At 47.0% G+C, this 25,884-nt stretch overlaps 1 protein-coding gene across 3 annotated transcripts in view; it reads right to left on the reverse strand.

The window, feature by feature from the left end:
• Positions 1–20,487: 20,487 nt before the first annotated feature.
• CYLD (CYLD lysine 63 deubiquitinase) overlaps positions 20,488–25,884 on the reverse strand; it is a 61,859-nt gene continuing 56,462 nt past the window's right edge. For all 3 annotated transcript variants that reach the window (XM_082862491.1, XM_082862492.1, XM_082862490.1), the window contains one exon: positions 20,488–25,478. In XM_082862491.1, coding sequence (XP_082718617.1) covers positions 25,294–25,478 — 185 coding nt within the window. In that variant the 3' untranslated portion in view covers positions 20,488–25,293. The remainder of the gene's footprint in view (positions 25,479–25,884) is intronic.

Consider the following 25,884-nt stretch of genomic DNA (forward strand, 5'->3'; position numbering starts at 1 on the left):
ATCCCACACGCAGCAACGAAGATCCCAGGTTCTGCAACGAAGACCCGGCAGAGCGAAATAGACAAATATTTTTTAAAAAAAGTATTGTGGAATTTCAAAACTAGGGCAAAGTGAGCTGGGACTACATTTATATTAATGCCACATGGTGATGACTCTTTAGCAGGTAGAAACAAGGGCCTGCTATCCTCTGTTATTACTTGAGCAGTGGTTCTCCAGTCACGGCTTCCAATAGTAAGCTTGATGACTAATGTGCATTAACATTAACTGATCTTATGATTCAAAATATAGTTTAATCTTTTAACAACACCCTCCAAGCATTTGTTAGAGTGGTAGTGCTAGGTTTGCGCTAAAACACCCCCCGCACACACACATCTAAACATCAATAACTCTGGGCTAGAGAATGGAGGGGATAAAATTATTTTGAAGACCAAACAATCACCATGGTGTGCTGTTAATTTAGGAGTGCGTGCTCTGTAAACTATTAGAAACATTGCTGGAAAAGATTCATCATCATTATAGAGTTGTGCGTTCCAAGAGTACAATAGACGCCACCTCGTGGAACAATTAGTCTTAAATGATGCTAGCTTTGAATTAGCTGAGATCTCTGGGATGCAGATTTCTGGACCCCGGAAGCCCAGAGCCCCTTTCTGGACCCCAGCTGCTATGAGGTAGGCTGGTAATGGCCCCCAGTGGCCCCCTTTTCTGGAGAATTGCCTTCAGCTGATGGGAGGTCCTTGCCCTGGAAGTTGAACCCCAGCACGCGGCAAGGGCAGCCCATAGCAAATGACTGGCCGAACAGGAGGTGCAAAAGACTCTGGTCTTGAGGGGGGCCAGCTGCAGTGTGATCTATGGGCTAGAGCTGCATCACTGTGGCTCAGACAAGACTGGGCTGTACTGAGGTTACCTCCTTGTCCCGCTCCTTCTCCACAATTACCCTGCTCGATTCCCTCCCTTACAGGTTTTTCTGGAAGAGAACCCTCTTCGTTAATCCTGTGCTCCTGAATTCTCATCTCAGGCTCTGCTTCTGGCGAACCTGAGCCAGCAGAGTCGGGACCAGGAGTGGTCCTCAGAAACAGGCTCAGGGAATGGAATTCTGCAGTCGCGAACCGACTAGCATGATGACCCCATCGTTGGCGGGAGTGGAGAATTGTCTGGAGCATGCGGTAGCAGCGCGGTTACCAGGACTCCCGCCTGTGGGTCCCCTGGGGCATGGAACACGTGTGGACGGGGTGCACTGCCTCATGCAAGAGCCCTGATGCTGGAGCAGTATGGGAGGAAAAGGACTTAGACTGTGGAACCGGGAGCCCATTGATGAGCGCCCCTGATGCTCAAAAAGCCAGGCCCGGGGTGGTCAGTCACAAGGTGGAACAAACCATGAAAGACCGGGAGCCCCCATGACAGCATTGTAGGCAGAGGAAGCTGACCACCAGGAACTGAACCGCAGAGAAATCTCAGCTCCCAGCCCAGGCAAGTTTTCTACACCAAAGTCGGGACCCTGAAAAGGAAGATTCAGGACTCCGAAACTTGGGCTAGGGTCCTCTGAGTCTGTGCACTGGAGAACTTTGAAGCCTCGACAGCTGCAGAAGCGGCCCACTCCCCCTGGTGTGGAGACTATTGGAAAAGCCTCAGATGGGGCTTATAAGACAGTGCTGGTCTTCCTAACGATCTGCTGACCGTCAGAAAATTGCTAGGGTCCAATCTCAGCATGACTCAACTGTGCCAGGCCTGCAAAGGGAACGTGCGGTTGAAAAGCCAAAGGAGTTGAAAGACCTCACGAACGGGTCCCAGCAGGACTGGCAAAGTGAGCCCAGGGGTGTATCCTGAGGATGTCGGTTACAACGCTGGGTGACATACACAGAATACAGTGCTGGTTAAGGGATCGTTTGTTGATAAGGGAGCCCTCTCCTTTGACACAGGACCTAACACCCTGCGTCTAATACACAGCTGAGATGGCTCTTAAAAGCTTGGAAAAAGTGATGTCTCACATTAAATGAAGTAGAGATGCCAGAACTATCCTTGCAGGTGGTGGGGGAAAGGCCCAAGCAGGCAGTAGCTGAAGTGCAGTTCCTGGGCCAAGTGGGGTATATTTACTAGGGCAGCTTAACGCAACCTCGGGTATGTGGTTTGCAGTCTCTGATCTAGCAAATCCACACTGTGTTAGTTTCCTGGGGCTGCCCTAACAAATTATCACAAACTTGGTGGTTAAGACAATAGAGACGTATTCTCTCACAGTTCTGGAGGAGAGAAGTCTGAAACCAAGGTGTGCACAGGGCACTGCTCCCTCCGTAAACTTCAGGGCAGCATCCTTCCTTGCGTCTTCCGGCTTCTGGTGCCTGATGGCATCCTTGGCGCTCCTCGGCTTGTAGACACATCACTCCAGTCTCTGCCTCCGTCTTCACGTCACCTTCTCCCCGTGTGTCTTCCCTTCTCTTCTCAGGACACTTATCATTGGATTTAGGGCCCACCTGAACCCAAGATGATCTTATCTTGAAACCTTAATTACATCTGCAAAGACCCTTATTCCAAATGGGGTCAAGTTTATAGGTTCCAAGTGGACATATCTTTTGGGCAGGGGCAAGGAGGGACCGCCATTCAACCCATTACACCTACCCATCACAAAGGAGGATGCCTTTACATCCAATGAAAAAGAGCATACATTTACAGCCTGGCCCTGGAATATGGTAATTCTGATTTCCGTCATAATACAGTCTAAAGTGACTTAAATCATCAGGACACTTCCCAGAACCTGACATTAGTTCCCTGTCTCAATGATGTCATGTCAACTGGATCGGGTAAGAAAGAAGAGGCAAGTCTTCTGGATGCCTCATAAGATACATGCTTTCCAAAGGATGAGAAGGAAAGGATTCAGAGGTAAGCATCTGCAAAGTTTTTAAGGGTTATCTGGAGCAGTGGAACATTCCCTCTAAAGTAAAGGAAAAGGGATGGTACCGTGTACCTCCTATCACTGAGAAAGAAGCCTGATGCTTGGAGGCTGTTTGGATATTGGAGGCAGCATACTCCCACACTTGGGAAGACGGCTCCTGCCCATCCATTGGGTTATGTGGAAGGATGCTGGTCTTAAGTGAGGTCCAAAGCAAGAAGGGTCTCTACCCCAAGTCCGGGTTGTGCTACAAGTCCTGCATCTTGTGCCATGTGACTCGATGGACCCCAGGGTGCTGACATTAGAAAAAAAGAAAGGTCTCAAATTAATGACCGTAGCTTCTACCTTAAAAAAGCTAGAAAGAGAAGAGAAAATTAAACCAAAGTAGAAGAAAGGAAATAATAAAGATTAAGGCAGAAATCAATACAGTAGAAAACAGAAAAACAATTTTTAAGAAATCAAGGAAACGTAAATCTTAAAAAGATCCATAAAACGGATAAACCTCTAGGCAGAATGATCAAGAATAAAGAAACTACAAATTACCGATATAGGAATGAAAGCAGGTACCTCACTAGAGAGCCTATGGAAATTAAAATGATAAACGGATATTAAGCGTGAATTTATGGCAATAAAGTGAATAACTCAGATGAAATGGGCACATGCCTTAAAAGACACAAACTACCAAAGCTTATATGAAAAGAAATAGATAATATTCCATAAAGGAACTTGATTTATAGTTTTAAATCTTTCCATAAGCAAAACTCCAGGCCCAGATGGCTTCACCAGTGAATTGTGCTAAACATTTAAGGAAGGAATAATACTCCTTCAGAAAATAGAAGAGCAAACACTTTCCAATTCCTTTTCTGAAGCCAGCAGTACCCTGATACCAAAACCAGACAAAAATCTAACAAGAAAAGAAAACTATAGATCAATGTCCCTCATGAACATAACCTCAAAAATACTTTTTAAAGTATGAGCAAATAAACTTCAGCAATATATAAAAGGAACACTGCATGATGACTATGTGGGGTTTATCCCAGAGATTCAAGAGTTGATTAGCATTCAAAAATCCACCACATCAACAGGCTGAAAAAAGAAAAATGGTCATTTCAATCGATCTAACAACAGAGATTCAAAGAATGCCCACGCGTACCGCCTCTATTCAACATTGTACTGGAGGTCCTAGCCAGTGCAGTAAGGAAAGCAAAAGAAATAAAAAGCATATATATTGGAAAGGAAGAAATTCAATATGATCATCTACATTAAAAACAATCTACCATAAGCTCTACCAAGTAGCTATTAGAACTAGTATGTGAGTTTAGCAGGGTCACAGGATACAAGATTGGTATACACAAATCAATTATATTTCTATGTGCTAGCAATGAACAATTGGAAACTGAAATTTTAAAATACCACGTACATGGGAGGGAGGGAGACACAAGAGGGAAGAGATATGGGAACATATGTATATGTATAACTGATTCACTAAAGCGGCAAAAATTGGTTCTCGGGAGACTAAAAAACTTTTAAATATCACAATGGTATATGTCCCTCCAAAGAGCAATAGTGCATAAACAGATATGCAGTATATCTGTGGCATTAAATTTCTTGGGCAGGGGTAGTGCTGGCATTAGGGGAAAATGTCTAAAAAGGCTCAGGGGTTGGGGGAAGGGTAGTATTCAAAAATATGTCTTGATAAACACTGGATAAAAAGTTTGTATCTAGAATACATAAAAACTCTCTTACAACTCAATAATAAGACAAAGAATCCAATTTTTAAAATGGGCAAAAATCAGAACAGATACTACATCAAGAAGATATACGGATGGCAAATAAACACATGAAAAGATGCTCAACATTATTAGTCATTAAAGACATGCAAATTAAAACCACAAGAAGATACTGATACACCCGTAAAAGAATAGCTAAAATTTTAAAAAAGACTGACAATCCAAGTGATGGTGAAAATGGGGAGCAACCAGAACTCTCTTGGAAGATATTTTGTCAGTCTTCGGTAAAGTCGTAATATATACGCCCGGTTATGAGATTTCTGCTCCAACCTTACTAGTTACAAATATGAACAAGAGACAGTCAAGTAGCTAATTTCTGGGCACCCAGTTTCCTCAGCTGTAAAATGATGTTAATCATACCTGGCTCATAGAATTATTATTCCTACTAAATGAGAATTATGTATAAAGCATTATTAATAGGGCAAAATTTTATCTACTTACAGCTTCTTCACTAGACAGGAATCAGAGTTTCCACTTGTCTGAATCTATCCCCAACCCTTTAAACTTGCACAGTAGAAGGCGCCCCTGAAAAGCCAGAAGACACCACCCTCTAAAATGCAAACCCATCAGCTGGCAGAGGACCCAGGAAGCCAGGATCACCCGTTGACACCTCAGCAACATCAGGTTATCTGACAACCCACCATGGCCCAAGGAGGGTGGGACGCCAGTAGGGGGAGAGGGCTCTTTGGGTGGGTGGGTCTCTGATTCAGGCTCAAGAGCAAACTTGCCCACTCCACATGGTACACCCCCACCCCATGCACAGACTTCAGCCCATCTTTGATAGTCACTTGTTCAACTATCACATGATTCACGCTCTCAGTCACTCAGGAATTTGTTCATTCATTCATCCTGAAAAGTATTTATTAAAGGGCCAGACATTGTGCCAGACGTCAGGTATGCAGTATTGACCTCTCTGAGCCTTTGTTTTCCCATCTGTAAAATGGGCTGTTGGCAGAATAAGTTGTGTGTCCATGAAGTGCCCTGTATGGTGCCTGGCTCAGAAAATGTCCCTTCTCTTCCCGTTAGCACACCAGGCTCCGAGATTTCCTTTCCATTAAAATGAGACCAGTGTTAGCCTTTCCTGGGAAATAGGATACGTGGACCCTGGCAACCCCTCTCTTTATGTCAGGGGTTGCAAACTCAATTATCTCTGGTGTCCAGGCCTTGGGGAAGGTGACCAGGTGCAAGCAGAGCACAGAGCTTGTCCTCGGTGGTCAGCTTCAGCCCCTGGTTGCCCTTCCAGAAAACAGCCCCCAACAGGCCAGATTTCCCAGTGTTTCAAGAAAAGCTGGAGGTCCAGATTTCTTGTAAAAGCTTCTAGTTTTTAAACAAGGGCAACTTTTCACATTTATTCCAAACACCATGCAGACTTTGAGTCTGCAACCTCTACACAGCGGAGAAAAGGCTGTGGTTCACAGCTTTCACCGCTTCCCCTCACAGGGGTAGAATTTTCAGAGACACAGACCCACCTCATCCTTAAAGGCCAGCCCATCCTCACAGCCTCCTGGGCCCACAGTCCACACCGACCAGAGCCTCTTCAGTTCTCAATATATGCTTGTTATATCCACTGCCGCTCCCCATACCCTCACTCCTGCATAAGGAAATGTCAGATCCCAGCTCTTTCTGCCTCTGGAGTATGTTGACCAAAGTGCCCTTTCTTTGCTGCAGACACAGATGAATACAGGGCTGCAAGGTGCCTGCCACGTGCAGGGGCCACTTACAACAAACAGGACTCCCCTCCCTCCCTGAGGCCCCGCTGCCCTGCCAGCCGCCCGCCTGCATGGCCACTGCTCTCCCAGCCACGCTCTTCCCCACCTTGGCCACCTCTGCTCAAAGCTACGCACGTGTCCCCCCAGTGACAGAGCTGTGTGGTATGAAAGGACTCAGAGTTGATAAAAAAGACTTCTCCCCTTGATGACCATTTGGCCTCTGGACAGGCTTTCCAGACAGCCTGGAGAGAGCTTATTACATTATCAAACACCTAGAAAAGCAGTTCCTCTCTTGCCATGTTCCAATCCTTAAAAAAAAAAGAAGAAAAAGCTACAATCTGGAAACAACCTAAATGGCTACATTAACCGGGGCGCAACCGGACAACAGAGCATTATGCAGCCGTGTGAAAAGCTAAGGAGCTCTGTTATGTGGTTACATGAAGAGAGCAAAGCACAGAACCAAGTGCAGAGTGCGTCCCATTTCTGTCCACAAAATGGTGATATTTAATTGCCCGAGTTGATTCATGAAAAGAATATTTCCGGAAGGAAATAAGAAACTGGTGAAAATGCTAAACTCTAAGGAAGGGAATTGGGAACAGGGAGGCACAGGTAGGAGGGAGGTTTGCCTTTCACTCTTATACTGTTTGACATCTTTTTAACCTTACTGTTATATTAGTGACTTTTTCACAAACTTCTTTTGTTTGGGAATATTTTTTAGGCTTACAGATTTGCAAGGATGACACAGTTCGCATGTACCCTTCATCCAGTTCCCCTTAAGGTCAGCCTAACACTGGTACATTTGTCAAAGCTAAAAAGCTGACAATGGTACCGTCTTACAGACTTTATCCAGGTCCTACTGGTTTTTACACAAATTTCCTCTTTCTGTTCCAGGCACCCATCCAGGGTCCCCTGTCGCATTGAGGTATCATGTCTCCTTAGTCTAAGTCTGTGACAGTTTCTCAGACTTTCCTTGTTTTTCGTGAACTTGAACACCTTTGAAGAGTAGTGGTCAGATGTCTCGTCCGGTGCCCCTCAGTCTGGGTTTCTCCTGTTTCCTCGTGGTTAGTCTGGACCGTAGGTGTGAGGCACAAACAGCCCAAAGGTGATGCGCTCTCCTTGCCATACCACATCGAGGTCCGTGCTGCCACGCTTACCCCTGGTAAGGTTAACCTAGGTCAGCTGGTTAGTCTGTTTTGTCAGTTTCCCCGCTAACATGGCTGTTCTTTCCTGTCCACACTCTGTTCTTCTGACGGGAGTCCCGGAGTCCAGCCCGCAGGCAGGGAGAGGGGATGCTCCCCCTCCAGACGCGGCAACAGCTACATGTGTTATTTGTACTTTTCTAAAAGAGATATTTGTCCTTTTCCCCCATTTTTTAATGTATTCAATCATTTCTTTATATTAATATGGGTATTTGGGGTGTTACAATCCAATACTGCAGCTGTTCGTTTTGTCATCCAAATTATTCCAGCTTTGGTTACATTTTTTTGTTTTGTTTTGTTTTTTTTGCGGTACGCGGGCTTCTCACTGCTATGGCCCCTCCCGTTGCGGAGCACAGGCTCCGGACGCGCAGGCTCAGCGGCCACGGCTCACGGGCCCAGCCGCTCCGCGGCATGTGGGATCCTCCCGGACCGGGACACGAACCCGTGTCACCTGCATCTGCAGGAGGACTCTCAACCACTGCACCACCAGGGAAGCCCTACATTTGTTTTTTAATGCTTTTTGATGATAAAAACCTACAGTCATTTAAGAAGACTGTGATCAAAGATAAGGTTGCTTGAGATCATCAGAAATTATTCCCGGGCCTCAATCTTCCACACCAGAGGAGAAAGTACTGGGGAGGGATGACAAGCTCAGGCCCCAGAGTGAGAACCAGGGTTCAAATCCCAGCTCTGCCACTTAGGAGCTGTGCAGCTTTGGGCAAGGGGTAACCTCTCTGTGCCTTAGGTGAAACATTAAAAAATGGGATGATTATGGTACATAATAATACTTCCTACCCCCCCAGTTTTTGTGAGAAACAATTACAACAGTATCTGGGAAGCATTCAGAACGCTGCTTGGCACCAGGACAGCACCCAGTAACCGTAAGCCATGGTTGTCATTGGCATGGCGTGGGGTGCTGGGCGCCGAGTACAGTTGGCGGTCCCTGCGCACTCATCTCCCCCCATCAGTCCTGGTCGTCAGCAGGAGTGGGCAGAGGGCCAGCCACACGCAGGAGGAAGGGAAGGCTTGGCGGAGATGGAAGGGTCAGAGGCAGGAGGTCTGACTTCCAGTGCAGTCCACCTCTGGCTCTGCCGCCGCAGGGGGCTGGGGTGGACGCTGCGTCAGCCCCCATGGGCCTGAGTTTTCTCACCTGTGGGGAGGGGGCTCATGAAGCTGGGCTGCCTTTCTCAACAATGGATACATGAGAGCTTTGGAAACTGCCAAGTTCAGGGGACCCAAAGAAGTCGGTTGGTTCTCAAAGCTGTCTCCCCAGGCAGGGGGTCCAGATGCTTTCCCTAGCCTGTTCAAGGGTGTCCTCTTTCAGCCTTCATCAGCCTTGAAAAACTCCAGCCAGCCTGCCTCCTCTGCTCTGCCCCCAGGGTCCCAAGCAGAAGCTAAATAAAGTGTGAGATCCCCATTGCCCACACCTAATTCACTTGACCTGCCAGGCCAGGGTGACAGTAGCTGGGCTGCCCTCAAGGCCCTTCCCCTGAGTGTTGAATGGCTGGGAGCCCATTTCACAGCCCTAGCAACTGAGGCCAGAGTGAACCACCCAAGCCAACATGGTGAATAAGTTTCCGATCCAGGACTCAACCCAGGTCTAGACTTCCCCCAGGGATTCCGCTCTGCGCATCCCACCGCAGTCATCGTCCCTCTGGGCTGGGGAAGTAGCAGGAGGCCTCTGGAGCGAACCATCTCTTTCCTCCACATCTGCTCTTCCTGCCCTCATCTTGTTCCCTCGGGAGTTAGCCTAGAGCATCCACTCAGCCCCCTCTGGAAATCCAAACCCTTCCCCAAGTTTCCCCACACTACCTCCTCAAGGAAGCCCTACTGACCAGATGAAAATTCCAGAAAGGGCTCTGGATTCTCTTGGACCCGAGTTTGAATTTTGGCTCCCTATTGCTTAGCTGAGACATCTTGCGAGAATTACCTACTTCCCGAGCTGAGACATCTTGGATGAATTACCTACTTCGTGAAATGGAGGTACCCACCTCGTGGGAATGTCACCAAAACTAGCTGAATATATATATAAAGCACCTGGCCTTGGTAAACGTTTAGAAAGTGGTAGACGGTACACTCTTCTCCTTGCAGCAGAACTCACGGAATAGCTCAACCTCATCCTGCATCATCCAACCCTCCGTTCACCCATCAAGTCCTCATGGAGTTCCTGTTCTGGGTCAGAATCCGGGAACCCAGAGCTAAGTAAAGCAACACGGTGGCTCTCACAGAGCTTGCAAGGAGCCAGATGCCATCAGAATGTCACATGATGCAAAATGACAGCTGGGAGGGTGAATCTTGTTGCCCTGAGAGCCCATACTTGGGGGACTTGGTGGAGTCTGGGGTGGGTCAAGTGAGGCTCCCCCATGAGCCAGTGATGCTTAAGTGAAACCTGATGGGTGATGAGGGGTGAGGAGGTGTGGACCAAAGACCAGCATCTCAGCTCCTGGAGGAAGACCCATGTGCCTGAGAGAGGGAAGCGGAGGGGCTGGGCCAGGTGAGCTCCAGGGAATGGGGAGCCCTGTATTCTGGCCGGGGAAAGGCAAGCCATCGGGAGGTGAGCAGCAGCTTGTGTCCAGAACATTCTACCCCTGTCCACCCCAGCTGCCAGAGGGGAGTCCCCATGCTCCCTATTCATTACCTGACATAACTAATTGCCTGGTGACATTTCCCATATTATAGACAAATGTGAATTATGGGCCCAGCTGTTCCCCTGCTCGTCACCAAGAATCGGTTGATAAATATGTTTATTCGAGGTCAGCCCAGCCTCATCCATTAGAAATATTGTTTTTCTAAACATTACATTGATTTAATTTAACTCTAATCAATTTAAAATGGTTCTGACAATTAACAAAAGCTTCAAATATGACCTTAAAGTAATAGGATTCATTAGCTATGTTTAGGATTAAACTTACCCTAATAGGGCAATTTTTCTTCCGAGGGTATTTGGTAAGCGACTAGTGGTCAGTCAAAATGAAATCAATTATTATAAATTATACAGTTAAAGTTGATTATGTATCCCCTGCTAATTTGTATAAATAAGGGTCTCTGACAATGGGAGTAATTTATTAATAACTATCTCTACCCCAGCCCGGTATCACACTTCATGTAACAGCTGCCAGGGCATCTGTAGCCCATGAAGTATTATTTTCCACGGCTGCTCTCGATGTATGCTAATTAAACCCATAATTAATTGGAACAGTTATAGTTAAGACACAATGCTGGCGCCCTTTGCCCTATTATTCATTACAGTCAACTCATTCAAAAGGCAATCTGATCAAAAATTCATATGCTAGCTCGGGCGCCCCTAAAGTAAGGCGATCTTCCTACAAAGGGTGCCTGTGATGTGACAGCTGGCGTGCTGGGGGTGGAGGAGACGTAGTCAGAATCCCAGCCCCGAGAGCTTCTGTGCTTCCCACCCCGCCAGTGCCAGCCAAAGCCCGGTGCAGAAAGAACGGAGGCTCAGAGCGGCAGAATAGAGGGCCTGGGACAGAATGCCTAGGCCAGAGCTCATGAACTGGTGGTCCATACAGTGTTTAAAAACAAACTAGCTAAAAAAACTCATGTTTTGGTCAGAATTGTTACAAATTTGGGAAATCTCACATCTCCTGGAAATTCCTGACTTTGAAAACTCAGAATCCTCTGGGCCTGCTTCTCCCATTCCCTGTAACACCCCCATGCCTTTCCTTCCCTTCTTCCATTACCTGCCTGGTCCCTATAGGCAGTGAGCTTGAGAGCCAAGGTCTAGGACGCCTCCCCATTTTATAGGTGAAGAAACTGAGGCCCTGAGAGACAGTCTCGTCAAGGAGCATGTGGTGACCAGGCCCCAAGCAGTCTGGGTATGGCTGGTTTCACAAGTATCTAGGTGGAGCCGGGGGCCCGAGGGGAGGTGGGCCTGTCCATGAGTGGACCCTGTCCCTGCTGTAGACTAGATGGACCAACATCACCGTGTTGGATGTTTGCAGTTGGAAACCACAGACTGAGTCCCTCTAATGGCAGATTCTTTGAGTTGGGCTGGCGAAGGATGGGGGAAATTCTTCCTTACCCCCACGTGGGCTCTCTGAGGCATGTGGCTGCAGGAGGGAACCAGAAGAGAAAAGTCCTGACAACTAAAATGGCATGGGCAAAAGAGAATATTCAGCTTGGAAATGCCCATGAAAATGACCTTCGTGTGAACCGTCCAGTCCTCCAGTGGACATGGTGTGCTTCCCATTGGGCTGTCCTGGGATGGGTGCTGAAGCAGCAGGGACCACGCAGCTCTCGCCCTCTGATCGCCCTCCTACCAGAGCCAGCAGCTGAATATAAAGCTTTGTGGAAGTCCCAGGAGTCTTGGGAGCGCCTGGGGAGGGGTCCCCTTGAGGATAAGGGAGGCAGAAGCTCTAGAGGTGAGGCTGGGCCTTTCTCTGCACACAGGCAAGTGAGAGTAGCATTCCTCTAGGGAAAGTCTTGAATTCTTCCTGCAGGAAGTGGCAGGTTGGTGAGTAGCGAGAGGTAGGGATGATGGAGCAGGTCTGAGACCCCAGAGGCTTTGCTGGCAAGGAAACTGGGAAGCTTCAGACGACTGTGAGAGCCCCACAGAGCCGTGAACTAGAACCACGGATACAGACAAATGAGCGAAAATCGCAGACACCGCACGGAGTGTACAGGAGCCTGTCCCCCTTTACATGGAGCCACAAACCCGGCAAAATGAATCATGGGGACAGGAGTCAAAATAGTGGTTATTGCTGGGGGAGGGGAAGGAGCTGCCTGGGAGGGGCAAAGGGAGAAGGACCAGTGCTGGAAAAGCCCCGGAAGTTGACCTGAGGGCTGTACGGACACGTGAAATTCACGGAACACTGCACAGAAAACAAGCGTGCTTAAACAAGGTACATCTCAATAAGAAAGGCCGCAGCCCCACACCGTCATGCCCGCAGTGGGCGGGGCATCCCCCAGGCTCCCTCCCGCGGATCCCTGAATAGATCCCAGTTCAGCGCCCCTAAGCGCTGGCGCCCCTCCCTGGCCGGGGTGATGGCTTGCTCTCTGCAGGCGGGCCAGAGCACGACTCCAGACGCAGGGCCACAACCACAGAGCATCAGACTGAGACCTTACCTCGTTGGCACGGAAACCCTGCCCAGGGCCCTCTGTCAGAGGGGGACCTGGATCTGGCAGGGTCCCGCAGACGTGTCCAGAAGAATGGCAGAAACGAGTGGGACCAGAGGGAACCGTCTTGAGCGGAAGTCCCCCAACCCTACCTCCTTTTAGAGTCAATGCTAGGCCTCTGGAGCCAGGCAGCCCTGAATTTAAGTCCCACTGGCTCTGCCTGGGCCTCAGTTTCCTCATCTGGGAAGTGGGGTGAGGTTCTTGTAAGAATGGGAGAGTACATATAGGAAGCACCTAACCCAGGGCCAGATGTTCACCAGATGGGGAAACTGAGACCCAGGGAACAGACAGACACGCTTCCCTCCATGTGTCAGGACCCTGTGGCTGCAGAGCTCCGAGCTGGCTCCCCCTGCAGCCCCAATTCCCCCCAGGCTGTTCTGCCACCAGCAGGAACACATTCAATCCTGCGGTTCCACCCTGGTCCCCTCCTCTGGGTGTCGGGACACCCAGTCCTGCCCACCACGGCCCTTTGCGTTGGCCCCAGCTACCCCGTCTCTTGGCCTCCTCCATCCTCGCGTATCCCTGCTGCCCAGCACGCGTCCCCAGCCCTGCCTGTCCAGACTCCTAGCATGCAAGGCCGGAAGGGGAGTGACATTTGGGGGCAGCAGGGACCCCCGGGGTCCCCCCACTTTTCCGCAGTGAGCAAGCAGCAGGCTCTGTGCCATGGCCCCTGGGGAGGAGCTCAGCCTGCCGCTTCTGGTCCTGCCCGCCGCGGAGAGGCCGGCTTCTATACGCGGGAGCGCCGCAGTAGAAGTCTGCTTAACCCGCAACTCCTGCCAAATCCCCAGCTCCTTCGGCCTCAGTTTCTCCAAAGCGCACCTCTCCACGCTGTGAGGTCAGAGGGTGAGGGTGAAGGCTGTGGGCTCTGGCAGTCACACAAAGGCTTGGACAGTGAGCAGAGACTGGAGCGGACAGGGCCGGGCGCAGCCGAGTCTGTTTACGCCAAACCATCCTGAACACAGCTCTCTTCCTTGGCCACCTCATGCCTGATGGGCTGCCTCAGTCTCCCCCGTGTGATCCTGGCGGTTCCTGCTGTCCCTTCAAGACCCCGTCACCCAGAACGGTCGTCGTGGCCTGGGAATAGCTTCTGTCTTGATCGGGTCATCGGCAGCACCCCCGAGCCCTCGCTGACTCACCCTTCATGCCAGCTGCAATCCCCTCCCTCCCTGGGGTCCTAAACGCCCTCTGACCTCCGAGGCCCCTCCCACCTCCCTTCCCTTTCCCCAGGAGCCGTCTTTTCTCCCCAGGACTGCCAGGAGAGAACTTGAAAACTGGTGGACGTGCACCTGTCTTCATCATGCCAAATGACCTCCAAAGTCACCGCCCAAACTCCCCAACATCCTAGCAGTATTTGATTTACAGCTCACAGACTTTCCCACATCCATTATCTCCTTCTGATACATGGCCGCTGCCCAGCCACCTCCCGGCATATCCCGTCATTCAGTCAAACACGGGTTTTGATTTGGATAATACTGACAAAGGGAAAAAACGAGAACATCAAAATCATTTGCCGTCCCTGTAATCTCTGCAGTCAGTGTATTCACTGCAGACTTTTCAGTACACTCGTACAAAACCTTGTATAAACAAAATTAGACAGATCTATTATGAAACGTGTTTTATAATCTGCTTTTTTTCACCTAATATATTGTGGAACTTGGCTCATGTCATTTTAAAAAAAAAAATGATGTTCTAGAAGCATCTTCAACGGCTGCTGAGTACTCCGTAGTCTAGCTATACCAGAAATTGATCAAGGTCCTGCACCCTTAAGCTTCTCAAGTGTAGCCACGTTGCGAACAATGTTGCCTGTGGTCTTACCGCTAATCTTGGGCATCCTTGTGATCATGTCCTCAGAAAGATGTCCTAGCAATAGAATTGCCAGGTAGAAGAGAAACATCAAGGCTTCTGAAAACTAAGCACACGTGGATGGAACCCCACAAGTGGATTGACTCACAGCCTGTGTGTGATTGTTTGGGGTCAGGGGGCTGAGGAAGAACCAAAGCAAGAGAAGTCAGCGGTCTGAACAGGGGTCTGAGCACATACCAGGCCAGAGCACCCTCAGATGTGAACATGGGGAAGGGGGCTTAGAAAGCAGTGGGGCCCCTGAGTGTCAGAGGACAGCGGAGAGGCTAGCCCCAATCCCCCTATATTAAGGGGTGGAGAAACAGGCCAGAGAGACACCACCCAGAAAGGTGGCGACCTCCAGTTCTGGAGTCTTTCCAACAGAGCCCTGTGCTTTCTGTGAAGTGAGCCCTGCGGGGGAAGAGCAGGCTGCGCCTCGGTGTGGGAGTGTGGACTGGTCGTATCCAACCTGCCAAGCAGAGCCAGGGAGAGATGGTGGGTATGAGCCGGGGTCACGGACATACAGTGGCTATAATCAGCATGAGCGCCTGTGATGTGCCAGGCGCTGGTCCAGGCGTTTGGGTCTGTGATGACAAAGTGAGTGAAGGTAGGAGCTATGGCTATGCAAGAGATTCCAGCTCTCGCTCACACAGAAAGCAGTTTATGTGAGCCTTCATCCACATGCAAATCCTTCCCGGATTTTGCTGAAAAAAAGTCTTTGCCACAGTGGCAGAGTCTAGGGTAGTGGTTCTCAAACACACACAAAGAGTGTATGAGACTCACTTGGTGGGGGGAGGGGGAGGTGTTCAAAGTGCAGACTCCAGGGCCCCATGCTGAGAGTATGATTCTGTAGTTTTAGGTGGGGCACTTGAGCCTGCATTCTTTTATTTTTAAGTGACGGATGTGTCAGTCCCATCACATATTTTTTTTAAGCCTTTATTGAATTTGTTATAATATTGCTTCTGTTTTATGTTTTAGTTTCTTGGCCGCGAGGCACGTGAGATCTTATCTCCCCGACCAGGAATCGAACCCGCACGTCCGCCTGCATTGGAAGGCGAAGTTTTGACCGCTGGACGGCCAGGAAAGTCCCTGAGCCTGCATTCTTAAGGGTCCCAGATGGCTCAGATGCAGGTGGGCCACAGACCACTCTTTAGGAAACACTGATGAGAGTGTGGTTGATTTTCATACGGAGACCCTGACAACTTGAGCTGTAGTAAAGTTAGTAGATATTAGGCTCACCCTGACAGTCTTTTCCCACACCCTGTTCCCACCCCGCCCCCAGAAAAGCATGTTTCTAATGAAGGGAGAAATGCATACCAGTTTAGGGGCTTGACATCAGGATCCCATGATTTACCTACTTTCTTCTCATAAAGCTAGGGATTAGTACTCCATTCTTCAGCAGATCCCTGAGAGAAGCGCTCACACCCGACCTTACGGCATTCACCCAGCAGATGGCACTAACTCATTTTAAATACCATTTGTAAAAGGAGACAAAGCTCAAGATAGATGGAGAGACAGAGAAAGGGCAAGACAGACAGACAGTGAGAGGACAGTCACAAGCAGAAACGTCCTGAAGTGACACAGAGGGAGCTTAAACCCTCCTGGATGTGATTTGTAATCTGGTGTGTAGCCTTGACTAATTGCCACACTTGTTTTCAAAAATCACCTGCTGCTTCCCAAACCTGGGATCTGGCTGCATAGCCTATTATCACCACAAGATGGCGATGCTGTGCCAGGAGGACCAGAAGCACAGGAAAATCTAAGTCTAAAAGGCAATGTGAAGGCTTGAGAATATGTCTTGAAAATAAGATCATGGAGGGAGAAGAGAGGGGGAGAGAGACATGTTGATTAGATTTGCAGCTTGTCTCTCAGAGTTCACGATTATGCTATTACCACGACAGCTGCTGCCACCAGCGGCTGCCATTACTGAGGGGCTACCACGTACCAGGCTGTGATAAGCACTCTACATACATACAGTTTCATTTCAAGTTCATCAAGCTTATGAGGGAAGTTCCACGATGTCTCCACTTCTGAGAGGACGCATTATGTGGGACACCAGAGGCTGGGACCTCTTGTATTTTCTCAAAAGAAATGGGGACAGTCATCTAATTCTGGGCACATCAACAATAGTGAATGGGGTGACTTATATGCATAAAAGGCTGAGGGTTCCTTCTTTCACTGAGCAGATATTTGAGTGCCTACTCATGCCTGGCCCTGTTCAAGGTGCTAAGGAAAGAGAACTGAAGGAACTAGAGAAAAATCCCTGCTTCTAGTGCAAAGAGACCACAGTAAAGCACCAGGTGCCAGGAGGGGTGCCATGGAGAAATTGAAGAACCCCAGGGCCAGAAAGCGCCTGCAGGGGCATTTTAGAGGATGCTGGTGGTGAGCTGGAGCTAGTCCCACCGACCCTCAGAACCAATTGTTTAATTTTCAGGAATTTTGTGAGCCCGGTCTTAAACACATCCATTATTAATGTTAAATTATATGAACTTACAATTGTTATATGTAAAAGTTATCATTAAATAAGTCATATTTAAAACTTATTCCTTCCTAATTATTTTACATTTTACAATTATCTAATGAGAAGCACACTTCTTCCGTAAAGGACCGGATAGTAAATATTTTAGGCTGTGCGGAGCATACAGTTTCCGTCATTAACTACTCAACTCTGCCCTTGTATCTTGAAAGCAGCCATAGATATGTAATATGAATGGGCGTGACTGTCTTTCAGTAAAACGTTATCTACAAAAACAGGCAAACAGGCGGTGGGCTGGGTTTGGTCACCCAGCCGTAGTCAGCAGCCCCCGGTCTGTACTCAGCTATTCCTGTCTGTCGTATCTGGTTGGTGGATATGCTATATATTGATACTTGTGTGCTAATCCTAGCTACATCTCTTCCCGGTGCCACCTTCAGGGATGTCGCACTGGCAGCTTGCAATCAGCCGCTGTGAAAGTATTTACACCTCAAAATTGGCAAACGCTGCAGATCAGGGCTTTTTTTTCTCCCTGGAGAGCTGGCTGTTAAACATTTACCAGCACACCAGCGGCTAATGTGGTCTGAGAAGGCCTCTCTGGGGACGTGAACTCTGCACGGGAACCTGAAACTGCACTTAAGTCTTTCTGTCCTGCAGCTGCCCATCCCACCCGCCAGAGGTAATATACAGGACATAGCTTGGAAACAGATCTGAACAAAACAGTCTAAAGTTCGCAGAGATGGCCAGAAAGAGTAAAACACACACTTGTTTAAAACGTAGAGATTCCAGTCTCATAACCCCACCACGACACCCTCCACGGAGCAGCCTTTCTTGTCCGTATTCAGCCATGGAGGACGCACAGCTAAGAAGCCATGCGTCGTGCCCCAAGACCTGGCCTCATGTATTCCACAGGCTGGTGAGACTCTGCCTGCTGTCAAATGGGATTCAATAGGTACAACCTCGGAGGTCACATTCAACGTCTCACAAAGTAGGGAGGGGTGGCAGAGAGGGACTCAGGAGGCCTCCCTGGGGAAGTCAATTTCAATCCAACTCTTCAAACCTGAGTTCAAACTGCCTTGGAAAAGGCAGTATTTGAAACAGACCTGGGTGCTGTTTGTAAGGGGATGGTCTGATGTATAAAATTTACGAGTTTTCATAAACTCCTAGCAAAGGGTAAGGTCAAAGCAGTGGATGCAACTTGCAAATTTCTGTGGCGCTTTTGTAATGGAGGTCACTGCTGGGTAAATTACTCTACCTTTATGATGTCCAGTTCAGTCTTCACTCACCTAATTACTTCAATGAGACCACAAACTACTCCCTCTTCCAATAAAATTCAGTATTGAGCAACAGCCCTCCAAAAGTGGCAACTTGCACAAACCGGACTGTCCACAGTTCAGTGTAAAGGCTGCCCCCCAAAACACTGAGCCCCTTCCTAAGAGCTTTCCCACCTTCTTACCTAATCAGCCTGGTGGGTTTTCTTTTCTGTTTATGACACCTAAGTTTCTACACACCTTGGAATATTTCCTGAACAGGATAGCATCTTCATTATGCCCCTTGAAGGATATCTTCATTCAAGCCCTCTTCAGAAGTAGTGACATTCACCCTGTTTCCAAATCCTTTCTCTGGCCTCTAGAATACATCCCACATCGATTTCCAAGGCTCTTTCTCAATAGTCTGGGCCATGATTTACAACAGACTTTCTACTTCCCGTTTGGAGCCTGTCCAAGTCCATAGTCCTCTTTATCAGAGCAGAAGTTCCACCAGGGAACGACAGGTGGATTATGTTTCACTCAGAAAACTCCATTCCCCCTGACAAGTGTCCCCCGATCCCGGCTGCATGTTGGACTAATGAAAGGAGCTGTGAAAAATGCCACGTGCCTGTGGCCCCGTTGTCACCGAGCAGGACCCTGTGAAACCTTCCTGGGACAGATGCCTACCCTATATCCTCTGCTTTAGCTCCTCTCTGAAGCACCTAGATAATAGTATCTGATGCTCATTTCCTGAGTTTTTCAGATGCTAAAACCACCACCAAATGGAAGAAATTTACTACTTGATGATCATGAGCAGTAGCCCCCAGACCTTCTGGCACCTATGGATTGATGACGTTAACCCCTGTGACAATACCTTGTTACCTCACCATCAACCAATCAGAATTGTGCATGAGCTGATCACATACCCTGGGACCCTCCCCCCTCACCTGGCCTTTAAAAGTGCTTTGCCGAAACTCTGAGGAGTTGGGGGCTTTGGGGGCACGAGCCACCAGTTCTCCTTGCATGGCCCTGAAATAAACCTTTCTCTGCTCTGAACTCTGTTTCCGTTTGTTTGGCCTCACTGTGCAGCAGACATAGGAACTTGCGTTTGGTAGCACCATCTGCAGACTCCAGTGGGCTCGGATGGGCACAGGCATGAGTTATCTTAAAAGCCTCCATCCGTGAATTCAGTGCGCGGCCAGGATTGAGAACTGCTGCTGTAGGCAGCACAGCCCTTCTCAGGAAAGTGAGGGACAAGAGGCCTCAGCAAGTCAGGAAAGGAGCAGGGAGCCAGGACCCAGGAGAAGAGGCCTAGAGAGGCCATGGTCCTCTGCCAACCGGGTAGCCTGCCTCCAGCAAGGTCTGGCTTTGACTGTCCACATCCACAGGTGGACACAAGCGTATAAACTATCACTGTCTCACTGACACACCCACAAAGAGAAAGAATGGATCTATGAAAAGGCATGAAAACCCTTGAGTCTGAACAAAGGAAAATCTGAGTGATGTTAAAATGGCAAAGTTTCATTATCACCAGTGTGTCATTCAGCTATGCATTTCTGAAACAGGAAAGTTCTTGAAGGTTCTATATTCATACGAATATTGCCAACTCAGACCATTCTGGCTTTCTTACCTTGGCATAACAAGTGACTTAAAATCCAAGTAGTAATTCCTGTAGAAGGCTTGTTATATCAGTTACCTAAAAGAAGGTAAAAGTTTCGGTCCTTATAGCATCATGTAATCATGCCTCTGGATTATACAGAAAAGTAAACTGTTTAACTGCCTCCTTGGCAGCTGTGAGGGACCAGGACACACTATTCTATAGTGTGTCAACAGTTTTGTGCCCATGTTTAGAGATGAACAACTTCTGGCTGGATTAGAGACTGGTGGATCAGAGCTTGGAGGTACCAGGTTATTTCAAGAAACTACAAGGAGTCATGATGTCAGGAGGCGACCCAGAGGCCACTGGCGTATCTCCCACCACAGGAAAAGTCTGTAAGGTTTTCTAAAACAATTGTGACGATGGCAGAGACTTGAGGAAGACACAGGTGTGCCCGGTACAGCATTTTCCTAAAGCAATCTTCTTTCCCGGCACCACTGCAAAAACTTATGAAGTTGTACTCAATTCTAGTCTTCCCATAACCCAAAACCCTTCCCCAAAGAAATCAAGGAAAAGGAACCATACAAATTTAATTTTAATGATACAGAAATAGTATATAGTACATTTCTTTCCACAGCTGCACTTCAATCATCTCTAAAAAATTTAACAAAATTAAGGCTAAATCAGAGCAATCTGATAGTAAAGGGATATTTTATGTGGTTTTATTTTTAAAGAATGTCTTCATAAATATAGAATGTTCATCAGGCCAAAAAAAAAATGTTGAACGAGATACCAAATATGGGAAATGCAATACAAAATGTGCTCCTTTATACCAATTTCCTAATAACCACGACTTCCCTGGGAGGTTCCAAATGGGATTTTTTTTTTTTTTAATGAATGTTTCTGACAGGATACCATGACTTTCTGAAGTACTATAGGCCATTTTAGAAAATAAAACCAAGGACAGTTGAGTCTCCAACACAATCTCTATTGAAAAAATGAAAAGCAAAAGTGGACAGGGTTTAAAAGTGCAGGAGAATTCCATCTGAGATGGCGATGCCCCCAAGGATGATCCCACCATACCTGGCCTTTCCCCCAACCTGTGTTATAGAAAGACTTTAAAATACAGTGAAAATAACTGGCATCACTGACAAGACAGAGAGTCAGGAAAGCAAATGGGGTTCTTGAGTGACCTGCTCCAAATACTGATGTTTATTGTGAACAGGAAGAAGGAATGTCCTTCTTTCCCCCTTTTTCATTATCCTTGGCCATATTTGCTGGTTCGCTTTTTACCACCACTTTCTGACTCAAGAAAGACCCTTCGGCTGTTCCAGGATTTGGAGTAAGATGAAGAGTCTTTTTTCCTCTCTTTTCCCTCCAATAAAGCTTCTGAAAGGAAACTAGACAATGCAGTGCTGACTCCCTGCAGGAAGCCTCGCTCTCTGCAGTCCCAGTCTCTGAGCAGCGACATAAGCCTGCGAGCAGAGAACCCACCTTCACAGGCTGGGTACCACACCTGGTGGCCTTCCCTCCTCCACCACCCCAACTCGCCTTGGGAAATTCCAGTATTATTTTCACTGAAGGAGAATTGTGGGTGTGTTAACATCACTGACCCCTAGAAAAGGTAGTTTTATTTCGTCATTATAAGCCTTAGAGTCCCCCTACTTTAACAAGGACAGTTTATGACCAGAATCTTCTCATACAGGGTTAAAGTTTTCATTATAAAGTAGCAGCTAGTTTACATTTTTTTCTATAACTTTGCATAAGAATTTTGTTTTTCCATTTCTTTGGTTCCCAGAGCCTCAATTTCCCCTAAAGAAATTAAATGAAATGCAAATAGCCAGGTAAATAACATCCAATACCCTCTTTAAGTCTTAAGTGTGTTCCAAAGATGGCTAAAACCTCTAGGAAACAGCGGGCTGAGGCATAGATACTAAAATGCATTTCTTATATAAATTCACATGTAAACACAGAGAAACAATATGACAAACATACAATTACCCACGTGAATGTAGAGTAATTAACACAATAACATTCTATGATCACACAATCACATAAGGAGAAGGTATTTGCGAGATCTTTCAGTTCAGTGCTTCTCAAATCTGGCTGATCATCAGGGTCACCTGGTTGGGCTTTGACATTTCCTAGACCCCATCTGTGAGGAGTCAGATCCAGCATGCATAGCCAGGAACCCAGAAATTTCTTTTTTTCCTATAAAATTCAACAGTCCCACCCTCTTGCTATATAGAGGAGGACACTAAGGCCCAGAGAAGTCAAGACGTTGCCCAAGACTAACAGAGCAAGCGACAGAGAAAGGGCTAGCACCAGCTCTCTTGTCCCCTTGTCCACCACTTTTTCTGTCACACCTCACTGCGTCCCAGAGCTTTGCCTCGACCTGGTACCCTTACACTTAGGCTAAGCAGCCTTTAGTAGACATTCTGTTGTTAGAAGTAGGTGGTAAGCTGCCTGAGGGCAGGGACCATGTCTCATGTTCCTTCTGACACAATCCTAGGTTATAAGTGTCTAAGAAATACTTGTTGGCAGGCAGTCCCTCAGCTAAGGCCTCATTCTGTATTTGCCACTCACATCTCTGTCTGCGATCATCCACATAGACGCAAAATCATCTAGCTGGATATCGAGATCCACCTGAGGAGGGCAGTAACGCCTCTGAATTTATGAAGGTGCCATGTTCACACAACAGGAATTTGAACGACTATGCAAGTTCCCTAAGGATTACCATGTCTTCCCCTTGTTCCTGAATTACATGAATTATGAAAAAAAATAATAATATTAAATGAATCCATGGGACAGAAAGAAGTTATTTACCTATAATATTTGGCAAATATGAATTATAAAAATCCTCAACTAGTCCAGGGAGATAATCCTTAGCAACTGTAACAACTATATTTTATTGAGTTTTGTTACTGTTTCTCTTGGTTTGCAATGTGTATCCCTAGTCTTATAAAACATTCTTTTGTGGATGGAGTCAAACTCCTTCATAAAGCTGATAGCGAGGGACTGAACACATTACGGCATGGTCGCTCTCCCTCCCCACCCCACATGTATAAACTCACACACACACACACTTACACGTGTGTACTTAATGGAGGTGGGGGAACATGACTTGTTTTATAAATAAGATGATTCTACTATATTGCCATCTTGATTGTAGATATGATACGGAAGAAAGGATAACAAAAACATTTGAAAAGCCAACAGGAAAATATTAAAGAAAATTTAAGGCTGAAAAGTAAATAAATCAACAGGCACATGGGCCACTGGTGCCACACAGCTCAGCCCTGCCTGTGCCCACCTGACACACGGGCCTCTGCTGGACCAGGAACAAGACAGGACTGCGGGGGAGCAGGGAGGACACCCAGGGCCGGAAAGGACCCCGCTTCCCCAGGAACCACCACAGCAGGCCCTGCCTCCCTTTACTGGGTACTCCCTCCCCAGCTAATGCTAAAAGAACTGTCAGCATTCTTCAGCTAATGCTTGAAGAGTCTGTCCTTAGAAATCATTTATGGATGAGGCCCCTCCCACTTGAAAGCGCCTCGGGACTTTGCCTCGGGACACAGCACAGCACAGGCACCCTCACAAGTCCTCTTCAAGTCTTCCGCCGCGAGGGGCCGGGCACGGCAGAGCTTCCTCAACTTGTACTTTGTTGTAATTTTTACAGGAAAGGCACTGTCTTCTCTTTTTAACTGTTAAGTCCAGTCCTACCCAGATATAGAGTCCTAGTCACTCCTCCAGACAGCCTTTTCAAATCACATTGATAAGCTCCTTCATCCATTTCCTCCCCAGCACGTACTGATTACGCGGTGACTGGACTTCCGGAAGGTCAGGACTGGGTGGGACCACAGACATCCTGTGTCCCATGCTCCTCACCTGCCCCGGGGTGACAGGGCGGGGTCACCCCCACCCCCACCCCCCCCCCCCCCGATCTAGGAACCATCTCACCCCCCACCCAGGCACTGAGCAAAACTTCCCGCACAAGTTGCGGACTTCTTCATTCCAAAACTGAAAAAATCACGATATGAAAGAACTTTTTGTACCTTATTATGATTTATAAAGCTAATAAATATTAGGAAAATGGAATGACAGAACCAAAAAGTAAACGTGACTTGAAAAAGAAACAATTGCAGGGTTTGCAAGGATTCTCTCCCTTTTTTTGGACATTCAATGTTTTATGAAGTCATATGCTAGACACATGACAGCCTCTGCCTTTCCGCGCGGTTGGGAAGTCATTCCAGAGAGACGATGACGCCATACAACACATCCCACGGCACTTACATTTACAGCCTATGCTTCTAGTCTACAACAGACACACACTACGGATATTAGCTACAAAAACATTCATCTTCTACTTATCTAATCAGGAGGAAGGCAAAGCGGCTGCTAACATTTCAATAAAATATCTGATTCGTAATGGTCACTATCTCAAGGGAAATCAGATGGAATTTAATGCGGGTACTGATCTAAGTTCTGGACAGTCTTATCTAAAATGGTAGAGGTTTAGATATCCAATACATCTCTTCAGGGAAACTTTAATGAGTGATTCTATATGCCAAATTTATTTTCTTATGAACCATATATATTTGTGTAGGAATATATTTATCACCCCAACGCTTTAATAAAACTTACTGTGCCCTGTTGCATACAATAGAGAGCCTTAAAAAAAAAGCTGTTAGCTGACAGTTACTACTATGAATGTAGAGCTTCAATTGCTGTATACGCTAATCCTCCAGGAAAACTACATCCAAAATGGACATTTTATGACAAAATCACTCATTTATATCAAAACCAGAACAAATAGAAAACACCACTAAGGGAATTTAAATACTCTTCTGACCACTACTGCAGAAACACAGAAACTCAGCAGATTTCAGACATGCAGGAATCAGCACTATACAGGGAAGAAATAACAAATCAAACTCAGTACAACTTTAATAACTGGATTGAAAGTAGACTCTTAATAAAACCAAAATATATCCTCCTCAAGGCAACCATGAGCTACAAAGGAAAAATGATTTCATATCCTTGGTCCATAAAGAAGACACATTTATTTACATTCTCAATGGACTAAAAGAGGTTTTAAACTGTCACAATTAAAATTTTATGCTTCCAAAAATATCTTATGATCAATGCACTTAACTTAAAGCTTCAGGTATTAATAACTTCATTTAGGCATCTTAAAAAACCAACACAAACATACTTTCTAGAGTGCAAAATGCTTCTTATTAAATACTTTAGTAACACAAAAGCAATTTGTTTTTAAACGCAGGAATCCTCTTCTGAAGGATCATCACCACAAAGACATCCATTGCCGGCAATGGACGTTGAACAAATCTGCCAGCTCGCGTGAAATGCAACATTAAAATTGTGCATTGGGTTGCTGCACCTGTCCAGATGACCCCGTTTATTTGTACAAACTCATTGTTGGACTCTGGTACATGCACATGTATGCATCACAAAGAAGTCTTCGTGCACAGCCTTGGATTCTTCTGGAGTCCAAGGAATGCAGATCTTCTAGAGACATTTTCAAGTACTCTCCTACTTCTGGGCATGGGGTAACCTGAGGAATGTTGAAGCCATTCTGACCACCTACGGAAAAGAGGAAGAGCTGTATTTAGGGCAGTCAAGTTCTAAACCCTTTTGCTGTCCTGCCCCACCAAAGTAATTTTACAATTCCATAATTTAGTTAAGGCTAATTCCCAGGACCTGAAAGACCTTATTTTACTTCTGATTTCTAGAAGTTAAATTCTCTTGTTAACTCCTAACAGTCTCATTTCTTGGTTTCTGAAAGGATTCCAGGACCAACAGTGAATACTATTGATAAAAGGACACATATCCTGAGCAAAGTCCAAAACCTACTTCCCAGGCTTCTCTGTGTATTCAATCAGGGAATAATGTTACACACACATACGTACACGCACTCAACTCTTCACATTCCCAAATCCCTTCCCAGACGCAAGCACCCCTCCCTGTATGCTTTACCATGAGCCTGTCC

Source organism: Leucopleurus acutus (assembly GCF_964270905.1).
Source record: "Leucopleurus acutus genome assembly, chromosome: 20".
NCBI lineage: Eukaryota > Metazoa > Chordata > Mammalia > Artiodactyla > Delphinidae > Leucopleurus > Leucopleurus acutus.